Here is a 26,897-nt window from a genome sequence, read left to right on the forward strand (position 1 = left end):
TACCCCCCCCCCCCCAAATCATGTATGGTTACCATAGCAACTTTCTTCACTCCCCAGGAGCGTCCCTCGCTGCCTCTCCTCTTTTGACATTGGCACTTGGCAGGACCACGTAACGCCACCCAGGAACGCAGAGCGCGATGTACGGCGAAGGAAGCGGCTCACAGGCTATGTGAATAGGGCAGTTTCACAATGACGTCAAAAGTAGGGGCCGGAAAGACGTGAAGCACGCGCCGCACGTGTTGTGAGAGAGTCGCTGTGCAGCTGCTGTGATGGCAAAGATGGGGAAGAAGAAGAAGATGGGTGCAGAGACCGCAAGGCCCCTGGGGCGGCCGGGAATGGGCGCTGGAAATCCCCACGGGTGGGTACCTGTCTCAGAGCTGGGGCAGCAGCTTCTTGGAGGAGAGGGGACGACGACAGTCTAGTGCTAATCTAGTATAGCCTAACGGCCAGCTACCTATACTCTGCAGGCCGATTCCTGATCATTTTCAGCATGAAATCTCTTCTAGGAAACCACGTGGGGTGCTTGTTTAGTGAGTGGAATGCACCCAGGGGCGACAAAGAGATAATATATTACATGCATGGGGGGGGGGGCATTTTAAACTTGGGGGGGGGTTAATCACGTTCGTTGATTGTCGCAAAATTGCACACCTTTACCGCGTGCAACCGATCGAGCAAGTTGGCCCACCAATTTGCATCATGCGCAATCGACTATGTGACCGATTTCGGGACTGAAATTGGTCGCATTGTCAGTTGGGCATGCACTTGGCGGCAATGATTTTTATCCATTTTGATTATAATATTCGAATCAGATGGACGATTGTCCTCCAAGTTGCCTGATGTATGGCCACCTTAACTCCTCTACACACACTGCTGTTATTTTACATAGGGAGGACACGTCTAGCCATGATGGGCAGATACGACCAAGAGACAAATCTCTCTCTAATCAAATCTGAATAGAGAGAGATCTGTCGGCTGCCCATACACCCCAGGCCGATTCCCGATCAATTTCAGCATGAAATTGATCTGACATCAGCCTTGTGATGCATCATCCGCCGTCTCCCTAATGTGCAATGTACGCCCCCCCCCCCCCTTCAACACATGGTGCCCAGTGAACTATACATGACCTGTCCTTGTCCGCCACGGTCTCCAAGCACACTTTTTGCTCCATATAAGCGCAGTGGCTGCCGGTGTACACACGGGCGTGTGTGTGATGTCACAAGTGCCGTTGTTACTGTGGCAACCATGTGGGGCCACCTGTATGGAGCAAGGAGTGCGCTCATAAACAGCAGCGGACAGGCAATGTACAGTACACTAGGCACTGGGGTGGGGGTGTTGTTTGGTACATTGTTTATTAGAGGGGACAGTGTCGGGGGTTTTGTAGCGTTTGTCCTGATATCACTCCCTGTTACCGCCACGCGCCCGGTCAAGCAAGTCAGCCCTACATCTTGCAGCATGTCCGACCAATTGTGGCCCAAAATTGGTTGCATCGTCGATCTGGCATGCACTTGGTGCATTTTGTTTTTCATTTCTGTAAAATGAGAGGGAAAGTCGTCCTCTCCAGCAATCAACTTTTAGTCTACACTCGCTGCCTGTTTACTGCGGCTCACCGTGCGGTAACCTAATGCGGTGAAGACGAAGAGAGATGTGGCAATATACACCAAGGGCCTTTTTCCACTAGCCTGCGATTTGCGATTCGCTTCTGATCGCAAATCGCAAGGTGCATTAAACTAATGGAAACTGCAGCAGCAATTTGCATTAGTGCGATCCGATTGCGATGCGATTTTGGTCAAAGCGCAATCATTGTCCTGCTGCGTTTTGTATGCGATTGAGCTGGACTATAATGAGTATAGTAGCTCAATCGCATGGTGGAAATTGAAACGCGATTGCGATCACGATCGCATTTCATAGTGGAAAAGAGCCCTAAAGGGGGGGATTTGGCAATATACACTAAAGGGGGGATTTGGCAATATACACTAAATGGGGGGATTTGGCAATATACACTAAAGGGGATCTGCCTACATATACTAAAGGGGGGAAGGGGATCTGGATGGCTAACCTGTACTGCGGTACCTATACTAGCTAACCTTTACCACAGCACCGATACTGGCTAACCTGTACTGCGGTACCTATACTAGCTAACCTTTACCACAGCACCTATACTGGCTAACCTGTACTGCGGCACCTATAGCTGGCTTACCTATACTTGTGCACCTAGTTAGCTAACCTTTACTGGGGCACCTATAGCTGGCTAAATTATACTGGGAGCATCTACACATGGCTAACTATACTGGGGGAACTCATACTCACCATCGGTGTGCTGATCCGTCGTTCTATATTGAAAATCGGGAATCGAATCGAAATCGCAATTTCTGACAGAAATCGTGCAGTTCAATCTTATCCTAAAATCGATCAGGCCTACTGCCATGCAACTGGTATTGCTTAAAATGATATTGGGCAGCATGGTGGCGTAGTGGTTAGCTCTCTCGCCTTACAGCACTGGGTCCCTGGTTCGAGTCCCAGCCAGGGCACTATCTGCAAAGAGTTTGTATGTTCTCTCCGTGTCTGCGTGGGTTTCCTCCGGGCACTCCGGTTTCCCCCCACATTCCAAAAACATACGGATAAGTTAATTGACCCCCCCCCCCCCCCCCCCTAAAATTGGCCCTAGACTACAGTACTTACACTACATAATATAGACATATGGCAATGGTAGGGATTAGATTGTGAGCTCCTTTGGGGGACAGTTAGTGAGAAGACAATATATATACACTGTACAGCGCTGCGTAATATGTCGGCGCTATATAAATACTTAATAATAATAATAATAATAAATAATATAAATATGGCAGCCTCCATATTGCTCTCAATTTAGGTGTTCTTTGCACAGGGCTAGTCAGACTCCAGGAGCTAAGACTGAGTATCTGACAGCTTGAGTACCAAGCTCGTAAAATAGCAAACATGCAATGTGAATGTTTTAGTGATGCAAGAATAGGCAGGTGCCAATGTTAGTAACTCACCGGTTGCCTATAAATCATTGAATGTCTTAAACGCTACACCCCTTGGCAAAACCACTGGGGCGCTTTTTGCCAGCAGTGATTCAGAAGCTTCGTGCCCGCCCCCAGCTTGGCAGCTGCAGACTCATAGGTGGCTGCGGAGATGGAGGAGGGCCATGGCAATGCAGGTGAGGTTGGCCACACTTTGAGAAGCTTGGGGGGTGAGACCAGGTTTATATATATTCACTTTTTTATGAAAACTGGGAGCTAATCTATTTTTAGATTCCTGTTCATTTAAAGCTACGTACACATGTCCAACTAGAGCACAACATGCTCACGACCGCCCGCACAACTCAATGAACCGCACGACCTGTATGTCCACACATGGAGACAGACAAACGAACAACTCCTTTACATACTGCGCATGCAAGCAGAATGACGGACTAGACATTCAAAACAAGTACAAGACCTTCGAACGACTTGTACACACATCAACTGCACAATATCAGACCAACAGTCGTATGAGTAGATCTGACAGTTGGATTGTGCAAACTGCCTGTTATCAGTCGCTTGTCAAGTCATTTGCACGTATACACATGCCTGATTGTTGCCTAACAGACTAGTCGGATTACAATCAGGCAGTTTGGTTGAACGTGTATTTACATCAATCCCCAGGGGGCCATACTCACCTTTTTGGGGTTTTCAGGTAATAGGAGTTTGTAGGGATCCTTGTTTTTTTTTTTTTTTTTTTTTTGATGGCAGTGCACTCTGTTTCACTTTCAGACCTGAGTTTTTCAGAAAACAAACTATCATTCTGGAAAAACTTGTCTGGGGATATGGGATTCTCTGCCTAAATTATTTTAAAGATATTTAAAGCCATTTCCAATATACAGTTTACTTACCGTAAATTGTTATAACCACTTTTGGCCTCTTAATTCATTGTGTTGTCTCATTGTAGTAAAGTGAAGATGAAGAAAAAGATCAATTCTAAACCAAAGGACCTGGATATGCAGGAAATTCCCTTCAAGCTCAGAGAGATTATGAAGAGCAGACAGGAAATGGATAAACCGAGGGAGAAGAAGAAGAAGAAGCCGCCGCCGCCAGGTGTGTTAGATGGATAGAAGGTCCCTTCTGTGTCATACTTTGTAGCAGGAATCCTTGTTGTGTTCAGCAACAGCCCATAGTATTTTCTGCTGCTGCCATGACAACACTTTATCATTAATAGCAAGGCACTTGCTTTGACTATCCTTTTTTTGCTGATTAAAGTCGGAGTAGATCATGTTGTATGATGATACAGGCAGCATGATAGAAACCAGGGCTGTGGAGTCGAAGAGTCGGAGTCGGGGCAGTTTTGGGCACCCGGAGTTGGGGTCAGAGTCGTTTATTTCATAAACTGAGGAGTCGAAGTTGGGAGTCGGATGATTTTTGTACAAAATCCACAGCCTTGTTAAGTATTAGAGTAAGGAGTCGGAGTTGGGGCCATTTTGGGTACCCAGAGTCGGAGTTGGAGTCGTGGTTTCATAAACTGAGGAGTTGGAGTCGGAAGATTTTTGTACCGACTCCACAGCCCTGATAAAAACAACTAGGGAAGGCGCTCAAAGGTTGGTTCAACTGCTGATCTGGCACTAATTTTGACCTGACGAAGTGCCTCTTGGCCATGAAACGCGTTGTCAATTGTGCTGTCCTTTGGAAATACATTCTTGCTATTGCGTAGATTTCAATGCTCCCAATCGTGCCGCTATTTCGCAGCTGCAGTTGGTATTACGGCAGAATTCCCTGAGCCGTTCATTAGCCTATTTCATTGGCTCTCGACCCCGTGATCACTGTAAGCCAATCGCAATGTCTCACATTGATAACAGTGGTACGGAAAGGGTTAAATAATGCATTTTAACTATTGTATTGTTAGTTTGGGAGCCTCCGCTTGTTGTTTAGTCACCCCTGTTTGGGGGGGGGGGGGGGGGGGGGATTTGAATGTTATGCTTATCACATAATCTTTAGCTTTTGGAGCTGTTACCATAACCCCTACTACAAGGCAGCGTGGGGGGCGGTACTTCCCCATGTGCGATATTGGTGGTTGCTGACTTCAAGGAAGCCTGAAGGGAGAAGTATATGGAGGCTGCCATCTTTATTTCCTTCTAAACAATACCAGTTGCCTGGCAGCCAGGGCTGTGGAGTCGAGGAGTCGGAGTCTGGGCAATTTTGGGCACCCGGAGTTGGAGTCGTGGTTTCAGAAACTGAGGAGTCGGAGTCGCATGATTTTTGTACAAAATCCACAGCCCTGTTAAGTATTAGACTAAGGAGTCGAGGAGTCGGAGTCTGAGCAATTTTTGGTACCCGGAGTTGGAGTCTGAGTCGTGGATTCAGAAACTGAAGAGTTGGAGTCGGAAGATTTTTGTACTGACTCCACAGCCCTGCTGGCAGCCCTGCTGGTCTATTTGGCTGCAGTAGTGTCTGAATCACACCAGAAACAAGCATGCGGCTAATCTTGTCAGATCTGACAATAATGTCAGAAACACCTGATCTGCTGCATGCTTGTTCAGTGGCTATGGCTAATAGTATTAGAGGCAGAGGGTCAGCAGGACAGCCAGGCACTGTGCATTGTTTAAAAGGAAATAAATATGGCAGCCTCCGCATACCACTAGTCCCTTTAAGCCACCTGGATTTGTGAGGACTCCGTATCTAATTTTGCCACTTATACAGTACTAAACATACTGCACCTGAATTGGCTCCCTGTATACTTGTTCTCTTTTGGTTTCCTTGCCTAATACAGGTGACTAGACAAAACTGCAGAAGCCAAGCTTGGCGTATTCCCTTTGCTAGAGGAACAGATGGTGAATACTGTATTTTTTGGACTATAAGACTCACTTTTTCTCCCCCAAAAGGGAGGAAAAAAAGTCACTGTGTCTTATACTCCAAATGCAGGGAGTTCCTGACCTGTGAACGCTGCCAATACGAACCTCCAACCCGCCGCAATGTCAGGGACTCCCTGCAAGGAGGACACAGGGGCAAATGGATGACAAAGGGGCATAGAGAAGATCACGAGGATGACACAAGAGGTACAAGGGGCGCCCTTCACTATGGATGAACCAGGTTTAGTATATATTTCCCTGGTTTTTGTCCTCTACACTTAGGTGCGTCTTATAGTCCAATAGATACGGTAATTAGAGACTCACAAGGTTGTGGTTGCCATTGCTGTTGAGTTAAAACTCACCTGATTGCCAATTCCAGCGTTGCGTCTCCATGGCAATGGCATCACATGACACGCAGTCAGGATGTGCTAACGTATCACACGTTGGCTGCCAGTGTGTAATACACAGGCACGTCCTGACGGTGTGTCGAGTGATGTCCTGTTGCCATGGAAACAAGATGCTGGAATTGGCGATCAGGTGAGTTATAATCCACTCTTATCACCCGCACACTACTCTGAAGGGGGTGGGAGGGTTATAGGAATCCAGGAATAGGAATCCAGCCACCTCCGGCGGGCCCGGATATACAGCGCACACAGGCCCTAGTTTGCTTAGCACTGTACTAGAGTCTATAGAAAGAAGACTGTGGTTGAGACTCTCGCACTGTAATTTATTTATCAAAGGACATTGTGAAAACCATTACAAAACCAGTTCAGTGTTCTCCTCTGGCTCTTTTAGCCGGGTTCTCCACCCGGCTAGTTTTGGTGACCACCTGGCTGTCATCGGCTCATCTCCTCCTATACTGTAAGCAGAGTTGCTTACAGAAGCACTGGCCCTAGTTTCTCTCATCTCGCCCCACCCGGGCCTTTTTCATGCCACCCAGCTACTATTTCATGACACCCGGCTGGAAAAAAATTTCTGGGGAGAACACTGCAGTTCTAATAGTATAAGGCCAATGCTGTGAGTTGGGATACTTTTATTTGTAATGCTTATTGTACGTTTTCCCGCCTCCAGTGCAGAAACAAGGGCCTCAGAATGAGGAGCTGCAGACTGACATCCCGGTGCCCAAATTCAAGAGGGGGAAGTTTGAGTCGGAATACGCCTTCCTGACCCGCATGAATCGGGAGACGCAACACGTGATCTTCCTGAGCAAGAACCAGCCGGACCGCCTGCCGGAGATGGAGCTGGACGAGAAGGGGGAGATGCCCAAGAAGGACGAGGTTGTCAAGAAGCAGAAGTCCGAGAAGAAGAAGGAGTAAGTCCCCTGATTCTGGCTATCCCCCTGTCTGCAGGGATCTCTATCGCGTTTATACTTAAAGGGAACCTAAAGTGAGAAGTGTATGGAGGCTGCCATCTTCATTCTCTAACAATGCCAGTTGCCTGACTTCTGTACTGATGCTCCGCCTCTAACACTATAAGTCACTGGCCCTGGAATGAGCAGCAAATCAGATGTTGTGAGTCAGGTGTGACTCCACTGGCTACATGCTTGTTGCAGGTGTGTGACTCAAACACAACTAAAGCCAAAAGCTCAGCATGACAGCCAGGCAACCAGAATTGTTTATTAGGGACTGAAATTGGCAGCATCCATATTTTTCTCCCTTCAGGTTTCCCCTAAAGGGAACTTCAGATGGGGGATTATACAGAAAATATACATATCTGGGGCTTCCTCCAGCCTGATCGCTCACACGGTGTCCTCTACTGCCTCTCCATTCACCCTCAATTGGCTCTGGAAAGTCCTTTAGAACTGGGATTAACTGTGCTTTCAAGGCCCAGCCGCACACCCGCTCCTGCCATGTTCACATCGCCGGGAGCGGTTTGCACCTGCGCAGTACTGTTTAGTATATATTTATTTCCCCTGGTTTTTGTCCTCTACACTTAGGTGCGTCTTATGGTCAGGAGCGTCTTATAGCCCAATAGATAGGGTCATTAGAGACTCACAAGGTTGTGGTTGCCATTGTTGGTTGGGTTAAAACTTACCTGATTGCCGATTCCAGCGTTGCGTTTCCATGGCAATGGCATCACATGACACGCAGTCAGGATGTGCCAACGTATCACACGCTGGCTGCCAGTGTGTAATACACTGGCACGTCCGGTTTGTCACGTGACTTCCTGTTGCCATGGAGACAGGATGCCGAAATCGGCGATCAGTTGAGTTTTAATCCACTCCGGTGCAGAACATTTCTGGTGATGGGAGGGAGACAGGGGAGCGCGCCTGCCCAGACTGCGCATGTGCTGACTGCAGGATATTTCAGTGCCAGTTGCGGGCGAACAGAGAGGGAGAAGAGGACACCGTGGGAGCGATCTGGCCGGAGGGGCTGGAGTAAGCCCCAGGTATGTATAATTTCTTTATAATCCCCCATCTCAGGTACACCTTGTTCACATGCTGAATTACATCTCTTAAAGGGGAACTTCAACCTAAACAAACATACTGTCATTAAGTTACATTAGTTATGTTAATTAAAATAGATAGGTAATAAAATCTTTTACCCACCCTGTTTTAAAAGAACAGGCAAATATTTGTGATTTCATGAGGTCAGCCATCTTTTTGGTTGAAAGGAGGTGATGGGGAGCATGAGACACAGTTCCAATTGTCCTGTGTCCTGATCACCCCTCCCAGCTGCACGCGCTAGGCTTCAAATCTCAAATTCAATATTTAAAAAAAAAAAAAAAGTTTGTGCCAAAACAGCAGAAGGAGAACATCAGAAATCCCATCATGCTTTGCACAGCATCAGGAGAAAAATACTGGGCAGTTTTCTTCTGTGCAGCTAAAAATGAGGCTTGGGTAAGAAAAACAAAGTTCTGATGCTGTGAAACTGTTAAAGAAACACCAGGCCTTTTCAGTGCTGCTGAGTAGAATTTTAGTCTGGAGGTTCACTTTAATGAATGTTAATCGATTGTTAGGGCTGCAGTTCTGGGAATGCGATCTGTACAGAGATGCTGTTCAGCTGTAGCAGAGCAATGTGTGCTGCTCAGAGCAAAAGTCCAAAATCGTTTAGTGCATCATTTAGCAAATGCTGAAGGAGACGTTTCCGTGGCCCGAAACAATTGTTAGACATTTCAACATTTACTAAAGTTGGCCATACACTACTCGACTTGGTGGCCGATAGTCCATCCAATTTGATAATTATCGAATCTGATGAAAATCTGCTGCCAAGAGCATGCCTAATTGACAATGTAACCAATTGCGGGCCGAAATTGGTTGCATGTATCAATTGGATGTGCTGCTAGAAGTCAGTCCGTTGTGGTCGATCGGGTGTGAGGGGGTATCGTCGAGTGATATCTGGATGCGCAATGAAACGTGATGAAACCCTTGGTGCTGTGCCCCCTAGTGTAAATGTGCCCCTGCGTGTGCATTTATACATTACCTGTCCTGTGTCGCCCACCGGGCGGTGCCCATCCGTCTTCCCAATCCAGCTCCTCTATTTGTGCTTTACAATGCCCAAGATGTGCAGAGTTTCCCGTATAGGACTCAACCCTCAACGGATGTTATAGCCAACTTGTCTTTATTTCATAATTGCGGACACACACACAGCATACAAACAGCACAACGTTTCGGGCGTTGGCCCCTTATCAAGCACTTGATGAAGGGCTAACGCCTGAAACATGCTGTTCGTATGCCGTGTGTATGTCGTCAATTATGAAATAAAGACAAGTTGGCTACAACATCCGTTGAAGGTTGAGTCCTATACGGGAATCTATTCACATCTTGGGCATTGTATTCAGAGGTGTGATGGACCTCTTACCCCATTCACCCCCCCCCCCCCCCCCCCCCCGAGATCTACATTGTGCAATCCTGAGGCTGGTGGACCGTTTGTTACATTGTGGTTTACAATGTTGTCTGCGTATAGCACATGACGTGTGTGTGTGATGTTGCACACGTACTATACTCTGGCGGCATGTTGGCTCTGTGTGTTGTTAGAATACAGGAATCGAGCCTGACGAAGGCTTCATAGCCGAAAGCTTACTGTTTTTCTTCTAAGTTAGCAAATAAATGGTATCATCCAGATTCAAAATGTCTTGCTTTTACTGATGGCAACACTGTACAACACTCTGCTGCTACTACTAAGGGAAAACCAAAGTAAGAGGAAAATGGAGGCTGACATAGTTTGTTTTAAACAGTGCACATTGCCTGGCTGTGTTTCTGATCCTTTGCCTGAAATACTTGAATGCCTCATCTACACGGTACAATTTTCCATCAGACAGATCTATTAGATAGCTCTAATAAGAAATTGCATCGTGTGTAGACGTCCAAATTGTTTCAGATCAAATTTGCGATAGATTTTGCTTTAAAGAGAACCAGAGACGAGGCACCCTCATGTATTTTACCATGTACAGTATATCAATGGGAACATAATAATAATTGCAGTATTTGTATAGCGCTTGCGAGGCAGCCACTAGAGCGCACTCAGTAGGCAGTAGCAGTGTTAGGGAGACTTGCCCAAGAAACTCCTTACTGAATAAGTGCTGGCTTACTGAACAGGCAGAGCCGAGATTTGAACCCAGGTCTCCTGTGTCAGAGGCAGAGCCCTTAACCATTTCACTTTCCAGCCACATCCAGCAACATGACCGTAAACGTCTACTCTGCTCTCTGTTTCATTCTTCACTGCACAGTCTGCCTGTTCTCAGCTCTGATATGAATCCCCGACTGAGCATTATAGCTGAGTCAGTCTTCTGTGATGTCTTTTCAATCCCAAGTCTGCCCCCTTGTGGCTCTGCTTTCCTGCTATGTATCCTCGTAGCAGGAAATCAGAGCCACAAGGGGGCAGACTTGGGATTGAAAAGACAACACAGAAGACGGACTCAGCTGTAATCATTCTGGGGGGTGGGCAAAGCCACACTGAATGCTCAGTCCGGGATTTTATCAGGGCTGATTAGAAGCAGGCTGAGCAGTGAAGAATGAAACAGAGAGAAGGGTAGGTGTTTTTTCTAATGTTCCCACTGATATATATGATAAAATACATGAGGATGTTTCGTCTCTGGTTCTCTTCAAGTACCTAAAATCTAACGCAATCCGATTGGACCGGTTGGAAATTATCTAATAGATCCGATCTGACGAAAAATTGTACTGTGTAGATGAGGCTTTAGACATAGACCTTGATGCAGTTCAGATGTTTCTGACTGACGTGTGAATGTATTAACTGCATATTTGTTTCAGGTGTGTTTCAGACACTTCTGCAGCCACAGAGATCAGCAGGACTGTCGGGCAACTGATAAATAAATATGGCAGCCCCCATATCTCTCTCACCTCAGGTTCTTTTAAATATGATCGCTTCCCTTCCAGGTAGATCGCCATCATTCTGTTGTCCTTTAAGTGGACCCGGAACTCTTGCATAGGACAGAAGAAAAACAGAGAAATGCTCCCTGTATGTATTCAACTAATCACTAGTTGTAATGTGATCCTCCTGTGTCACATGATTGCCAAGGCAGAGATGGCAGATACACCCATTTGAAAGAACAGGAGGGTAACAATACGTCTGCTTCCGTGAATCAGGAAGTAGAAACTTTGAGGATTTTAGGATTTCTATGAGCTGTAACAAATGTTTTTTGTTAAAAGGTTATTATGTTATTTTGTATCTTTTAGAGCAGAGAGGATGTTCTGAGTTCAGGTTCACTTAAAATTTTACTTAGTCATCCTTGGAACTGATATTGACACAATCTGTTTATAGTGCTTTGGACTCATCTGAAACGTTACAAGGCGGACACCTGACCAGAGCGACAAAGACTTTGGGGAACTTCCAAATTTGAGCACCTGAAAACTTTTAAAGGCTACATACAGTGTAATACTCAAAAAGTAATAACAGCGCTCCACTAAAGTAAAGCATCCAGGAAATAATACTCCAATAGATGTCACCAGTTAGCAAGCTCCACAACTCATGGGACAAGTATACTGAAGAACAAGATAAAAGAGGAGCGCTCTATGGTGCATTAACGTTTAAAGGGAACCAGAGATGAACGTTTCACACAAAATAAATGCTCTACCTGATAATTTCGCCGCTCTGGTGTGCCTTTTTTAGTGTTTTTTTTCTCCATTATTGCTCCAGGAAATATCCAATATGGCCGCCGGCTCATATCCCTTCTCCTTCCGGGTTATGAGTTGTTCTGGATGTGCTGTCTAGGCTATATGAGACTAGGCTGCTATCTAGGCTATATGAGAAAGGCTGCTGCAGCCTTTCATCCGTGTGCTTTCATTTTGGTATGATGTGTAGCTGCCTGTAGGAAGTGTCACTCATAGGAATGAAACTGCAGTCATCATCATTATCTAGTGCACACAGATCATATAGCAGCCACACTTGTCTGTTTCAGTGCTTCTCTCGCAGCAGCAGCAGCCCCTCCAATGTCATCACAGCTCTCAGTATGCAAAGTACGGAATCTGAGCCAGGAGGTGGCAGGCTTGGGCTTGAAAAGACTCCACAGAAGAGTGACTCGGCTATAATGTTTCCAGGTCAAACCTAGACTGAGCCAGTCAGGGATTCTTATCACAGCTGCTAATAGACTAATTAAGCAGATAAGAATGAAACTAAAAGCAGGGTAGGTGTTTACTGTCATGTTCCCACTGATAAATGTAATCAAATACATGAGGGTGCATCCTCTCTGGTTCTCTTTAATTGCTGATAAAAAAAGGTTAAAAGTTGCACTCACAAGATGCAAATGCTTTTCAAGCATATCTCCCATATAGGGTAATCAGAAGTTCTTCTCCTCCCTCCGCTCTCCGATTCCCGTAGCTGTGGCCAAATAGCAAGGGAGTTCCTGGTGTAAGCAGACTGTCGGGGTGGGATACAGTGGACAGGACCTCGTTCGGTGCCTGCAGCATCATGACACGTTTCAGTGTGCTTACGCCTTCATCACATCAGATTTTATTTTGTAGTATTATTATAATTGGCCTTTATTCAGCTTTAGTTTTGCTCAGGCTATGAGTATGTAGATGGTATGTGAAGCACAAATAGAGAGCCCATTCTGAAGTCTTGTTACATGTCCTCCACCATACAGGTTTGATCGCAGACGTTTGAATAAATTCTTAAAGAAGAAAGAAGACAAAAAAGAGAGTCGGTTAGAGGAGGAAATCTTTACAGGTGAAGTATAAGAAAGTTTTGTCCGTAACTAATGCCGACATGTTTTATGTCAAATAAAGTGGTGTGTTGGATAACACCTTGCAGCCTGGCTTGAATCCCAGCCAGGACACTATCTGCAAGGAGTTTGTATGTTCTTCCCCAGTCTGTGTGGGTTTCATCTGGGCACTTTGGTTTCCTCCCACATCACCAAAACATACAGATAAGTTAATTTGCATCCCCTCTAAATTGGCCCTAGGCTACAATGGACATATACATAAGACACAGAATCCAGGCTCATCTCCCTAATGACACATAAAGGGATCCTGATTTGAGGGATATGGACGCTGACATGTTTATTTCCTTGTAAACCGTGCACGTTACCTGGCTGTCCTGCTGATACTCTACTTTCATTACTTTAAGTCATAGACCCTGAGCAAGCATGCAGATCACATGTTCCTGACTGAAGTCTGGCTTAGCTGCAGGCTTGTTTCAGGTGTGTGATTCAGAAACTACTGACCAGGAAGATCAACAGGGCTGCCAGGTAACTGGTATTGTTTAAAAGAAAATAAATATGGCAGCTTCCATAGGCCTCACACCTCGGGTTCCTATTAAATAGAATAGGGGAGGCAAGGTCGGTGTGGCCAAACAGCAGAGTCGATTAACCATTTGCACGCTTGCACACAAATGCTTATTCAAACAATGACAAGGAATTCCTACAACTAATTAAATTGCTGCATTATGCATGTTACAAGGCCAGAGTTAAGGGGCCCATACACTGGTCGATTTCAACCATCAATCAATCGATCGATTCTATAGAATCGATCGATCAGAAATTCCCCATTCGATCGATTTGTGGCCGATTTCGAGCGATTTGATCTATCTGACAGGATGGCATTGGATCTAATGGTCCAATAATGCATTTAGATCAATTTCCAATAGATTGCATCCTGAAATCTATTGAAAATCTGTTCCTAGTGTGTGGCACACATCAGATAGATTCCTGTCAGATTGGACTTGACAAGACATCTGACAGAAATCTATCTGATGGTCGAATCTGCTGCAAATCTATAAGTGTATGGCCACCTTTAGGATGCCTTCTAACAGAGGCACCAGTTGCCCAACTAAAAGGGGCCCATACACTGGTTGATTTCAGCCATCAATTGATTGATTCTATAAAATTGATTGATTGATCAGAAATCGATTCTATCAAATTCCCCATTCAATCAATTTGTGGCTGATTTTGATCTATCTGACAGGATGGAAAATCTAGGCAAATCTGCTGCTGGCAGCAGATCGCTGGCCCATAGAGTTGCATTGGATCTACTGGACCAGTAATGCATTTAGATCGATTTCCAATAGATTTAATTCTGAAATCTATTGGAAATCTGTTCCTAGTGTGTGGCACACATCAGATTCCTGTCAGATTCTACTTGACAGGCATCTGATAGAAATCTATCTGATAGTCGAATCTGCTGCTAATCTATAAAGCCCCATCTACACCGTACGATTTTTTTTGTGCGATTTGATTGCGATTCTATTTAAGATCCGATTAAATCCAACATGTCCAATCGGGATTTGATTCAATTCTATTTGCCATTGTTTTGCAATGGCAAATCAAATTGAATCCTGATCGGACATGTCGGATTATATCAGATCGTAAATAGAATCGTAATCGAATCGCACAAAAAATCGTATTGTGTAGATTGGGCTTAAGTGTATGGCCACCTTTACACCTCCATCTTAGCTGGGAAAACAATGCATTGTTTTTCATAGTCACACTCTGATCCAGCTCTATATCATGCCTGAGGAAGAAACGTAAAGTTTTGAAACCTTACAAAGAAATCTTGTACAGTTAGTCATTAACTCATTCGCGTTTTGTCGTTTTCACTTGAGCAATGTTCACCGCCCATTCATTAGCCTATAACTTTATCACTACTTATAACAATGAACTGATCTATATCTTGTTTTTTCCGCCACCAATTAGGCTTTCTTTGGGGGGGTACATTTTGCTAAGAGCCACTTTACTGTAAATGCATTTTAACAGGAAGAATAAGAAAAAAACGGAAAAAAATCATTATTTCTCAGTTTTCAGCCATTATAGTTTTAAAATAATACATGCCTCCATAATTAAAACTCACGTATTGTATTTGCCCATATGTCCCGGTTATTACACCGTTAAAATTATGTCCCTATCACAATGTATGGCGACAATATTTTATTTGGAAATAAACGTGCATTTTTGCATCTATCACGATTTACAAGTTTAAAATAAAAAAAAACATAGAAATATTTCATCTTTACATTGATATTTAAAAAGTTTAGACCCTTAGGTAAATATTTACATGTTTTTTTTTTTTTATTGTAATGTTTTTGTTTTTTTATATATTAAACATTTTATTTGGGTAGTTTTGGGAGGGTGGGATGTAAACAATAGTTTTATAATGTAAATGTGTGTTGAGTTTTATTTTTTTTTACTTTTAGTTGTAGTTTTACTTTTTGGCCACAAGATGGCGGCCATGAGTTTGTTTACATGACGTCACTCTAAGCGTAACATACGCTTAGAGAGACGCATGGGGGATGCTACAGCCAGAAAAAGCTAAGCTTCCGAGAGAAGCTGTCGCTTTTTTTCAGCGGGGGAGAGGAATCAGTGATCAGGCACCATAGCCCTATTCACTGATTGCCTGGCTAACAAACCGCGGGCCGGGAGCGCGCGTGCGCGATCGGCCGCGCGCATGGTTCCTGGACGTAGTTTCTACATCCAGGAACTAAAATAGGTTAAAGTTATTACTTAAACATCTTTTGTTATGTATTCAAGATACAAAAGACACCTAATCCAGGCTCATCTCCCTAATGCGGGCACTAAAGTAAGATGGAGGTGCTAAAGGGGGTGTGGCCATTTAGACAGCAATGTTAACCCTTTGCACATTCACACACAAAGACTCATTCAAACATAATGCCAAGGAACCCTTATCGGTAGCATGGTCTCAGGGGGCACATCATAGGAGATGTCTGTAGTACTTTTCAACCAATGATAATTAAAATAATGACCTGTGATAAGACTATCAAACTGGTTTTGCAGAATTCTGTACAATCCTGTTTCTGTAGTTAAGCTTTAAAGGACAACTGAAGTGAGAAGAATATGGAGGCTGCCATATTTATTTCCTGTTGAACAATACCAGTTGCCTGGCAGCCCTGCTTGTCTTTTTGGCTGCAGTAGTGTCTGAATCACACCAAAAACAAGCATGCAGCTAATCTTGTCAGATCTGACAATGTCAGAAACACCTGATCTGCTGCATGCTTGTTCAGGGGCTATGGCCAATAGTATTAGAGGCAGAGGATCATCAGGTCTGCCAGGCAATTGGTATTGCTTAACCACTTAATGACAAAATATATACCAAAAAGAAACGAAGAGAAGCCTATCTAGGCCGCCGAGATGGCAGCCTCTGACCACGTAAGGCGAAATCCCCGGGGCTCCTGCTGTGACAATATCTTGGTAAGCAGATGCCACCTTCCAGCACTATGAGTTTTTGACATTCTTGGGCAGTTGTTTCATTTTTTTTTTCTAACTTATGCACCAGAATACCATTTGATTCATTGCCTTCCAGGCTTATGCACGTTGCACTTATTTGGTATTTATTGTTTGTATACAGATAGTTTGTAGGAATTGTATGTGTGTATGGACACGCCCGCACTTTTGTAAGTGGGGACGTGGGCATGCACACAGTGCTCACGAAGTTCATTTGTTCAAAAAGTTGATTTTGTTCATTGTTTGTACATAGATAGGCTGTAGGATTTGCATGTGTGTATGCGCACGCCCGCACTTTTCCTGGTGGGGGCATGCACACAGTGCTCACGTAATTGATTTTGTTCCCGATATATTATAGCACGAGACACTTTATTTGTGGAAATAGGATGATATGCACTTTTTTTTGTGAAGGGAATTTTATTGTGACATCTGGCTGGTCCAATGATGAAATTTGTTTTATTGTAGTTCTTATCGAGTATTGCAATAAAGCGTGAGCTAGTGCCAATTTATAATTGGTACAATCCGGGGAGCTTGTATGTTTTAATTGTTTTTAATAAGTACTTGCTTTAATAAAGGAAACCTTTTTTCTTTTATCAGAGATCTGATTGCTGTGAGATTATTATATGACCAGTATATATGGCCTAGATGGGCTTCTCTTTTTGGTATATGTTTAGTCTTTGAATGAAGCTATGGACATATTATTCATTTATATTTGGGATTCTTGATGTGACTTAATGTGTGTTGTATATGTGTAACCACTTAATGACAAGCTAACTTATAAAAACGTCCTGCTAGAATGACTCCAGGACGTTTTTATAAGTTAGACAGTGCTGCTGCTGCTGTGCACGTGCACATGAAAATAGTGAAAGAAAAAAAAAACCACCAAAGAAAAAATACACCTTTATTTCCAAATACTATATTGTCACCATACTTTGTACTGGGGACATAATTAAAATGTTGTGATAACTAGGACAAATAGGCTGATGAAATGTGTCGGTTTTATGCACAGTAGGAGTGTTTATATTAAAACTATAGGGCAGGGGTCCTCAAAAGTTTTGGGTCAAGGGCCGGGTCAACATACTTCAGACTACTGAGGGGCCAGAGTATACATAAAATGATGTAGAAGTCTTTGTGGGCCAGACAGTGAAGCATACCCAGGTGACAACCTGCAGTCCAGTCGGACAGCAGTGTCATCGACCTGATGTGGAATTTGATTGGAAACCAGCGAATTACTGCTTTCTGACTTCTATGTAGATGGTTGGTGCCAGCACTGCTATTCTATATGCAGACAACCAATATTTAAAGATGTAGCTGACCGCATCTATAAGTAATACATTTTGTGTGTGTAGGGCCGGTAAAAAAGCCTCAGGGGGCCACATTCGGCCCACGGGCCTTAGTTTGAGGACCACTGCTATAGTGGATGAAATTGGAGAAACTGTATTTTTTCATTTTTTCCATGTTTTTCCCTTTAAAATGCATAGAAAATAAAGTAATTACTGAAAACAAATGTCAACCCCAAAAAGCCCAATTGGTGGTGAAAAAAACAAGATCTAGATCATTTTATTGTGATTAGTAGTGATTAAGCTATTGGCAAATGAAAGCGATGAGCACTGAAAGGTGAAAATCGCTCTTGTCGCTTAGAGTAAAAACACCTTTGGGGTGAAGTGGTTAACCACTTAACGACCACCCACTGCACAGGGGCAGTCGGAAAGTGGATGCCACAAGGACCAGCTCATGTGCAGAGGCGGCGGTCCTTGTATGGGCATAGGTGGAGCGATCGCGTCATCTGTGACGCGATTCTCCGCCGGGGATCGATGGCCGTGGATTTAGCCTCCAGCCCGCCGGCCAATTAGCAGCTCCGGCGGGCGGAGGAATACAGATATCCGGCATTTAAAGCGTATAAAGCACTTTGTTAGGTAGACCACCAGCGAGGAGGAAGCAGTAGTGAGTATGCACCACACATTTTTTTTTTCACCCCCCCCCCCCCCCTGATCGCCCACAGCACCCTTCAGACCCCCCCCCCCCCCCCGCCCACCCCTGTTTGCACCCAATCACCCCCCTAATCACCCATCAATCACTCCCTGTCACTATCTGTAAACGCTATTTTTTTTATGCCCTAAACTGCCCCCTGCTCCCTCCTGATCACCACCCACCCCTCAGATTCTCCCCAGACCCCCCCCCCCCCCTGTGTACTGTATGCATCTATCCCCCCTGTAATAACCCACTGATCACCTGTCAATCACCCATCAATCACCCCCTGTCACTGCCACCCATCAATCAGCCCCTAACCTGCCCCTTGCGGGCAATCTGATCACCCACCCACACCAATAGATCGCCCGCAGATCCGACATCAGATCACCTCCCAAGTGCAGTGTTTACATCTGTTCTCTCCTCTAAACACCCACTAATTACCCATCAATCACCCATAAATCACCCCCTATCACCACCTGTCACTGTTACCCATCAGATTAGACCCTAATCTGCCCCTTGCGGGCACCCAATCACCCGCCCACACGCTTAGATTACCCTCAGACCCCTCCCCTTATCAATTCGCCAGTGCATTATTTACATCTGTTCTTCCCTGTAATAACCCACTGATCACCTGTCAGTCACCTATCAATCACCCCCTGTCACTGCCACCCATCAATCAGCCCCTAATCTGATCACCCACCCACACCAATAGATCGCCCGCAGATCCGACGTCAGATCACCTCCCAAGTGCAGTGTTTACATCTGTTCTCTACCCTAAACACCCACTAATTACCCATCAATCACCCCCTATCACCACCTGTCACTGTTACCCATCAGATTAGACCCTAATCTGTCCCTTGCAGGCACCCAATCACCCGCCCACACGCTCAGATTGCCCTCAGACCCCAGCCCTGATCACCTCGCCAGTGCATTGCTTGCATCTATTCCCCCCTCTAATCACACCTCGAGACACCCAACAATCACCTCCTGTCACCCCCTAGCACACCTACCCATCAGATCAGGCCCTAATTTGCCCCATGTGGGCTCCTGATCACTCGGCCAAACCCTCAGATCCCCCTCAGACCCCCTTCCGATCACCTCCCCAGTGCATTGATTGCATCTATTTTCCCCTCTAACCACCCCCAGAGACACCCATCAATCACCTCCTGTCACCCCCCCCCCCCCCCCCCCCCCCCCCCTAGCACTTCTATCCATCAGATCAGGCCCAATACAACCTGTCATCTAAAAGGCCACCCTGCTTATGACCGGTTCCACAAAATTCGCCCCCTCATAGACCACCTGTCATCAAAATTTGCAGATGCTTATACCCCTGAACAGTCATTTTGAGACATTTGGTTTCCAGACTACTCACGGTTTTGGGCCCGTAAAATGCCAGGGCGGTATAGGAACCCCACAAGTGACCCCATTTTAGAAAAAAAGACACCCCAAGGTATTCTGTTAGGTGTATGACGAGTTTATAGAAGATTTTATTTTTTGTCAAAAGTTAGCAGAAATTGATTTTTATTGTTTTTTTTTCACAAAGTGTCATTTTTCACTAACTTGTGACAAAAAATAAAATCTTCTATGAACTCGCCATACACCTAACGGAATACCTCGGGGTGTCTTCTTTCTAAAATGGGGTGTGGGGTTCCTATACTGCCCTGGCATTTTAGGGGCCCTAAACCGTGAGGAGTAGTCTAGAAAACAAATGCCTCAAAATGACCTTTTAGTTTTCTCTATTTTCGCTATCGAAATCGCGGCCGAGGCAATTTCAATCGCGAAAATAGCGAAATCTAAAAGGCGTAGGGCGGCGGGTTATATATCATTGGAAAGAGGAGAAAGAGAGCTTTAAAATGATATGCATCTTTCCATAGTTTCTGCATTGCTCGGAGTCCCTTTAAAGAAAACCTGTAACAAAAAACAAAAAAAAACCCTCTGTGGGATACTTACCTCGCCAACTTGTATTGCTTAAAAGGAAGTAAATATGGCAGCCTCCATATCCCTCTCATTTAAGTTGTCCTTTAAGTAAATTGAGTGTTTCCTGTCACCACTTCTTTGTGAAATTAATTCTTAAGGCTATCCTCTCTCCTCTGTGAACAGATCCTGTGACATTCGGTGAAGTCGCCATGGCGCCGCCATCTCTTACTGCAAAACCAAGGAAAAGCGTGCCAGAAAAGAAGGTAATACACAGCCAATAGGAAAATGTTATGCTGTACGGGCCCGCAGCCGCAGGAAATAAATGATGGGGGACAATAGACGTTGAAAAGCTGTGGCCATATCCATTCGTTAGAACTCCTGTCTCATTTTCTCACATGAGCCAAAATCTAATGGGTTGCATATGCAGTGGACTGCATCACTCTCAGATCAGTGATCTGCCTATCAAGTCTGATCAGTGCTCTCTGTAATCCATTCCTTTCCTGCCTCTACTTGCATTACTGATTATAAGGCTGCATGTGTGACTGCATCACTCACAGATCAGTGATCTGCCTATCAAGTCTGATCAGTGCTCTCTGTAATTCATTCCTTTCCTGCCTCTACTTGCATTACTGATTATAAGGCTGCATGTGTGACTGCATCACTCACAGATCGGTGATCTGAACATCAAGTCTGATCAGTGATCTCTGTTATTCATTCCTTTCTTGCCTCTACTTGCATTACTGATTATAAGGCTGCATGTGTGACTGCATCACACACAGATCGGTGATCTGCACATAAAGTCCTGATCAGTGCTCTCTGTAATCCATTCCGGCCTCTAGTTGCATTACTGATCATAAGGCTCCATGTGTGACTGCATCACACACAGATCAGTGATCTGCACACCTAGTCTGATCAGTGCTCTTATCGAGACATGCTATGGTATCACCCCATCACCAGCGAGAGATCGCCATGCCCAGTCAGAGGAGAAGTTTGGCCTGTGACCAATCAAGTGAGGGTGCTAGCACCAGACCAGCCAATCACAGCCGCCGCCTGCTGCTCCTTTTGCCAATTGGTGCCAATGGTGTCGCGGTGTGTCCACAGTGGGGCCCTAGGGCAAAATTAACCCGGGGGGCCATCCCTCAGCATATTCATCCCCAAGGCCCCCAGGGCCCCTTCACTGGTTTTGTCAGAATAGCAACTCCCCTTTCCCGGTGCTCTGTTCCATCCATACTCCCTGTCTTCACCCCCGCTGGCTGCCTCTTCTCCATGACTCTGCGATTGTTATAGCGTAATGACTGGTCATAGAGAAGGGGGATGAAGACAGGGAGCATGGATGGAACAGAGCACCGGGAAAGATGAGTTGCTATTTTGACAAATCAGTGCAGGGGCCCAAGGGGGCACAAGTCAGGGGGAGAACTGGGGCAATTGCCCCCTTTGCCTCTATGGTAGCGCCGGCCCTGCACAGTGCCGCCATTAGGCCAATCGGTGCTCACCTTTCAGTAGCAATGACCTATCGGATGTCACTGCTACTGATCAAGTGAAAAGATTGGCCCAATGATGGTGCCGTGGTCCTGCCTGTGAGACCATCAGCACCAATTATCAAAAGGAGCAGTGGGCGGCTGTGATTGGCCGGTCTGGTTCTGGCACCCCCGCCTGATTTGATTGCATGCCAAAACTTCTCCTCTGACTGGCCATGGTGATCTCTCGCTGGTGATGTGTTTATATTAGGGGTGTACATGATATGGGTGGTTATATAGCATTTCTGGCGAAGGAGGAGGAGGCATGTTCTTCAAAGTTTGCTTCTAGTAGCAGAAAGTCTAGAACCGGCCCTGTGTGGAAAGACAACTTTTCATTATGTGCTGTGCAAGAATTTGTGTCTGCTTTAATGAAAAAATTATGTGCCACAATCCTGAGTTATGTCTTGTGTGAGGGATACGTACGTTTTAATACCACAGGCACATTGGAAATAACGATAAGACTTGTATGTTGTTTTCCAGCCTGGAGAGAAGCAGCTGTTCCTGAAGAAGCTCCTGGAGGGTAGCGGCAGCCCGAGTCACCCGCCCGTTGTGTCCCTAGCGAGGAAGAGGATCGTGGAGGAGGAGCGGGAGCGGGTCATAGAAGCCTACCGCAACCTGAAGAAGAGGAAACTACAGGAGACCAAAGAGGCCAAAAACAGAAAACGTCACAAGACATGAGAATCCCCCAGCACAAGAGGCAGCAGAACTGTTTAATATTCATCCACTGAAGGGGGCCGCCCTTTAGCAGTGGCTCCTGATTGGGTGATCTCTGCGGACTGAGCATTGCTGCACTTGCACTTGTTGTACTTCCATTTGAATAATTGGTTTGTTTATGATTGGTTGCTACCTTTGGGTCGTTAACCCTATTAGACCTGACAGAGAACAGCAGATACAAATAACCGTGTGTGGTTTGGGCATTCATCCTGTAGTGGGTGTGGCAGTCTGCTAGTGACTATGTCAACGAGGAAGTGTCCAATCAGTGCAGTGTGAAAGTGCTGGAGTTTATCAAATCCACTTCCTGTCAGTTTTGATTGGTTCAGTTCTAATCTACAAATTGCATGCAATTTGGCATTATTAGCATCTAATTGATCTACTCTAGTGTTATGCTGGGCACACACCATAAGATTTTTTTTTTTTTTGTGGCAGATTTTATGTCAGATCAATTATTTTCAACATGTCTGATCTGATTTCTGATCGATTTATGTTTTCCATTCACTTCTATTGGAAGTTGATTAGAAATCAGATCGGACATGTTGGAAGTAATCGATCTAAGGCTCCCTGCACACTGCATGCGATTCTGATTCCGCTTTTTAATTGGTTTTTACATCCGATTCCGATTCTTAACCTCCCACGCGTTCTGGACGAGCTGAGCTCGTCCAGAGACGCCGTAGGTCACCGCTCAGGCCCTGCTGGGCCGATTTGAATTTTTTTTCAAACGCGCAGCTAGCACTTTGCTAGCTGTGTGTTTAATTTGCTCGCCGCCGATCCGCCGCTACCCGATGCGAAAGAGGCCCCCCCCCGGGACCCCTGCACAGCCTGACCAATTAGTGCCAGGAAGCGCTGAGGGGTGGATCGGGAGTCCCTGTGACGTCACAACATCGATGACGTCACTCCGTTCGTCACCACAGCGACGGGGAAGCCCTAAAGGAAATCCCGTTCAGAAAGGGATTTCCAAATGGGACCTCACGCTGGCGGCGATCGGAGACGCTGGGGGGACGCTGCAGGGAGCAGCCAATCATGTAGCTAGCGCTAGGCTAGCTACATGATAAAAAAAAAAAAATGGGCGAGAAAAACCCTCCCGCGGCCGTACGGCTGCGGGAATCAGAACGCCCAGCAGGTTAATCTTTACTGCATTGCTGCATTTTTGATCAGTTTTTCTGTTGAATGTATTCAGGGAAAATCGGAATTGAAAATCGGAAACCGGAATCAGAGACCGAATCGGAAAACAGATTTGCAGTGTGCAGGGAGCCTGACAGTAAATCTGCCAGAAAATCTCAGTGTGTACCCAGCATAAAGCCCATCTCCAGGCCTAGGTCAGAGTAGGCCCTCTGGTAGCTGAGTAATCCTAATGTTCAAACATAACCTTTTTTTTTTTTTGTGTCAAACAAGGCAGCATCTATATAATCTGTTTTAAAACATTAGTAACTTGACCTAAAGCAGCCCAGATGCACAAGCTTGGTGGGCGGGGACTTCGGCTGCATTGTTTAGCATCCTCACACTGTTCAGACTCCTGGGTGCTGACTGGGCGTGGACTGACTCAGGTAAGAGGATGACAACCTTCTGCTCTAAGGGCTCTTTCACATCAGAGCTTGCGTTGGAGAACGCTCAAAGCATACGTTTTGTTGTATGCGTTTTGATATGCGTTGCACTGCAGTGAGTGTGCGTTTTCAATGCGTTACAGCACATAGGAAAACGCAGGTAATTTTCTTTTAGTTTTCAACTTTCTACATTGTTCCTCTGTTGCATTCTGGGACTGATTGCCTGCGTTAACGGATTAAAAACGCGTGTGCGTTTTACATCGACTAACAGTGTAACGCATAAAGCTAGCGTCGGCCGAAAAACTGCGTGGGTGCAGTGTAACGCAACGTGCGTTATATGTGAAAGCTAAAAGGAAAGTCTATGGACTTTCATTTTACCTTGGGTAACGCAAACTTTACCCGTTGCGTTGAAACGCAGAAAATCTGCCCTAATGTGAAAGAGCCCTAAGGGCTTTTTCTGCAGGTGGCTGAACTGCGCACTCAGTGTGAGCACTTACCAAGTAGCGAGCAGTTACCAGGTAGCAGTGAGCAATTGCCGGGCAGCAGCAAGCAGTTGTGAGAGTTGAACAGTCTTTTCACTGCCTATCAACTGCTTGTGTAAAAAGAGCCCTGAGTTGCAGGAAACATTGCTGAAATTACTCCTGATTGGGTACATTTAAAGCGGACTTGCACTCAGAAATTCCTCCCTTCTCTAAAAGATAAGCAACGGCATAATAACCTTTTTAAAAAGGAAACAAAAATTCTTTGTTACAGCTGATCCAAAATCCTGCAATAAACTTGCAGTGTGTCTACTACCTGCTTCCATGGAAGAATACATATTTGACCACTTCCCGACCGCTGTATTGAAAAATGGCGGCTGGGAAGTGGACCCCGCAAGGACCGCCGTATAGACAAATGGCGGCGGTCCTTGTAGGGGCATGGGCGGAGCGATCGCGTCATCCATGACGCGATCCTCCGCCAGCGCCTGTCGCCGCTCACCCGCCGCAACATCCCGCCGGCCATACGGAAGCGCCGGCGGGATGTTAACCCGACGATCGCCGCATACAAAGTGTATAATACACTTTGTAATGTTTACAAAGTGTATTATACAGGCTGCCTCCTGCCCTGGTGGTCCCAGTGTCCGAGGGACCACCAGGGCAGGCTGCAGCCACCCTATGTCGCACCCAAGCACACTGATTTCTCCCCCCCCCCCCCCCTGCCCCAGATCGCCCACAGCACCCCTCAGACCCCCACCCCCTCTGCCCACCCCCAGACCCCTGTTTGCACCCAATTACCCCCCTAATCACCCATCAATCACTCCCTGTCACTCTCTGTCAACGCTATTTTTTTTTACCCCCCCCCCCCCCCCCGTGTACTGTATGCATCTATCCCCCCTGATCACCTGTCAATCACCCATCAATCACCCCCTGTCACTGCCACCCATCAATCAGCCCCTAACCTGCCCCTTGCGGGCAATCTGATCACCCACCCACACCGATAGATCGCCCGCAGATCCGACATCAGATCACCACCCAAGCGCAGTGTTTACATCTATTCTCTCCTCTAAACACCCACTAATTACCCATCAATCACCCATCAATCACCCCTATCACCACCTGTCACTGTTACCCATCAGATCAGACCCTAATCTGCCCCTTGCGGGCACCCAATCACCCGCCTACACGCTCAGATTGCCCTCAGACCCCCCCTTATCAATTCGCCAGTGCAATATTTACATCTGTGCTTCCCTGTAATAACCCACTGATCACCTGTCAATCACCCCCTGTCACTGCCACCCATCAATCACCCCCTGTCACTGCCACCCATCAATCAGCCCCTAACCTGCCCCTTGCGGGCAATCTGATCACCCACCCACACCAATAGATCGCCCGCAGATCCGACATCAGATCACCACCCAAGCGCAGTGTTTACATCTATTGTCTCCTCTAAACACCCACTAATTACCCATTAATCACCCCCTATCACCACCTGTCACTGTTACCCATCAGATCAGACCCTAATCTGCCCCTTTACGAACACCCAATCACCCGCCTACACGCTCAGATTGCCCTCAGACCCCTCCTTATCAATTCGCCATGGCATTATTTACATCTGTCCTTCCCTGTAATAAACCACTGATCACCCATCAATCACCCCCTGTCACTGCCACCCATCAATCAGCCCCTAACCTGCCCCTTCCGGGCAATCTGATCACCCACCCACACCAATAGATAGCCCGCAGATCCGACATCAGATCACCTCCCAAGTGCAGTGTTTACATCTGTTCTCTCCTCCAAACACCCACTAATTACCCATCAATCACCCCCTGTCACTGCTACCCATCAGATTAGACCCCTATCTGCCCCTAGGGCACTCAATCACCCGCCCATACCCTCAGAACGCCCTCAGACCCCAGCCCTGATCACCTCGCCAGTGCATTGCTTGCATCTATTCCCCCCTCTAATCACACCTTGAGACACCCATCAATCACCTCCTGTCACCCCCTAGCACACCTACCCATCAGATCAGCCCCTAATTTGCCCCGTGTGGGCTCCTGATCACCATCGGCCAAACCCACAGATCCCCCTCAGACCACCTTCCGATCACCTCCCCAGTGCATTGATTGCATCTATTTTCCCCTCTAACCACCCCCTGAGACACCCATCAATCACCTCCTGTCACCCCCTAGCACTCCTATCCATCAGATCAGGCCCAATACAACCTGTCATCTAAAAGGCCACCCTGCTTATGACCGGTTCCACAAAATTCGCCCCCTCATAGACC

General features: G+C 46.1%; 2 protein-coding genes across 2 annotated transcripts in view; one reads left to right on the forward strand and one right to left on the reverse strand.

The window, feature by feature from the left end:
- Positions 1-131, reverse strand: part of PDE6G (phosphodiesterase 6G) — a 90,556-nt gene extending 90,425 nt beyond the window's left edge. Inside the window, exon 1 of the mRNA XM_068263377.1 lies at positions 33-131. The gene's annotated coding sequence lies outside the window, so the exon portion shown is untranslated. The remainder of the gene's footprint in view (positions 1-32) is intronic.
- CCDC137 (coiled-coil domain containing 137) lies at positions 65-26,897 on the forward strand. Its single transcript, XM_068263375.1, has 6 exons — positions 65-358; positions 3,949-4,094; positions 6,911-7,151; positions 12,884-12,966; positions 20,543-20,622; positions 22,357-26,897. The coding sequence occupies exons 1-6, from the start codon at positions 270-272 to the stop codon at positions 22,552-22,554; spliced, it is 837 nt and encodes a 278-aa protein (XP_068119476.1). The 5' UTR covers positions 65-269; the 3' UTR covers positions 22,555-26,897.

The sequence above is a fragment of the Hyperolius riggenbachi genome, chromosome 12, assembly GCF_040937935.1.
Source record: "Hyperolius riggenbachi isolate aHypRig1 chromosome 12, aHypRig1.pri, whole genome shotgun sequence".
Taxonomy (NCBI): domain Eukaryota; kingdom Metazoa; phylum Chordata; class Amphibia; order Anura; family Hyperoliidae; genus Hyperolius; species Hyperolius riggenbachi.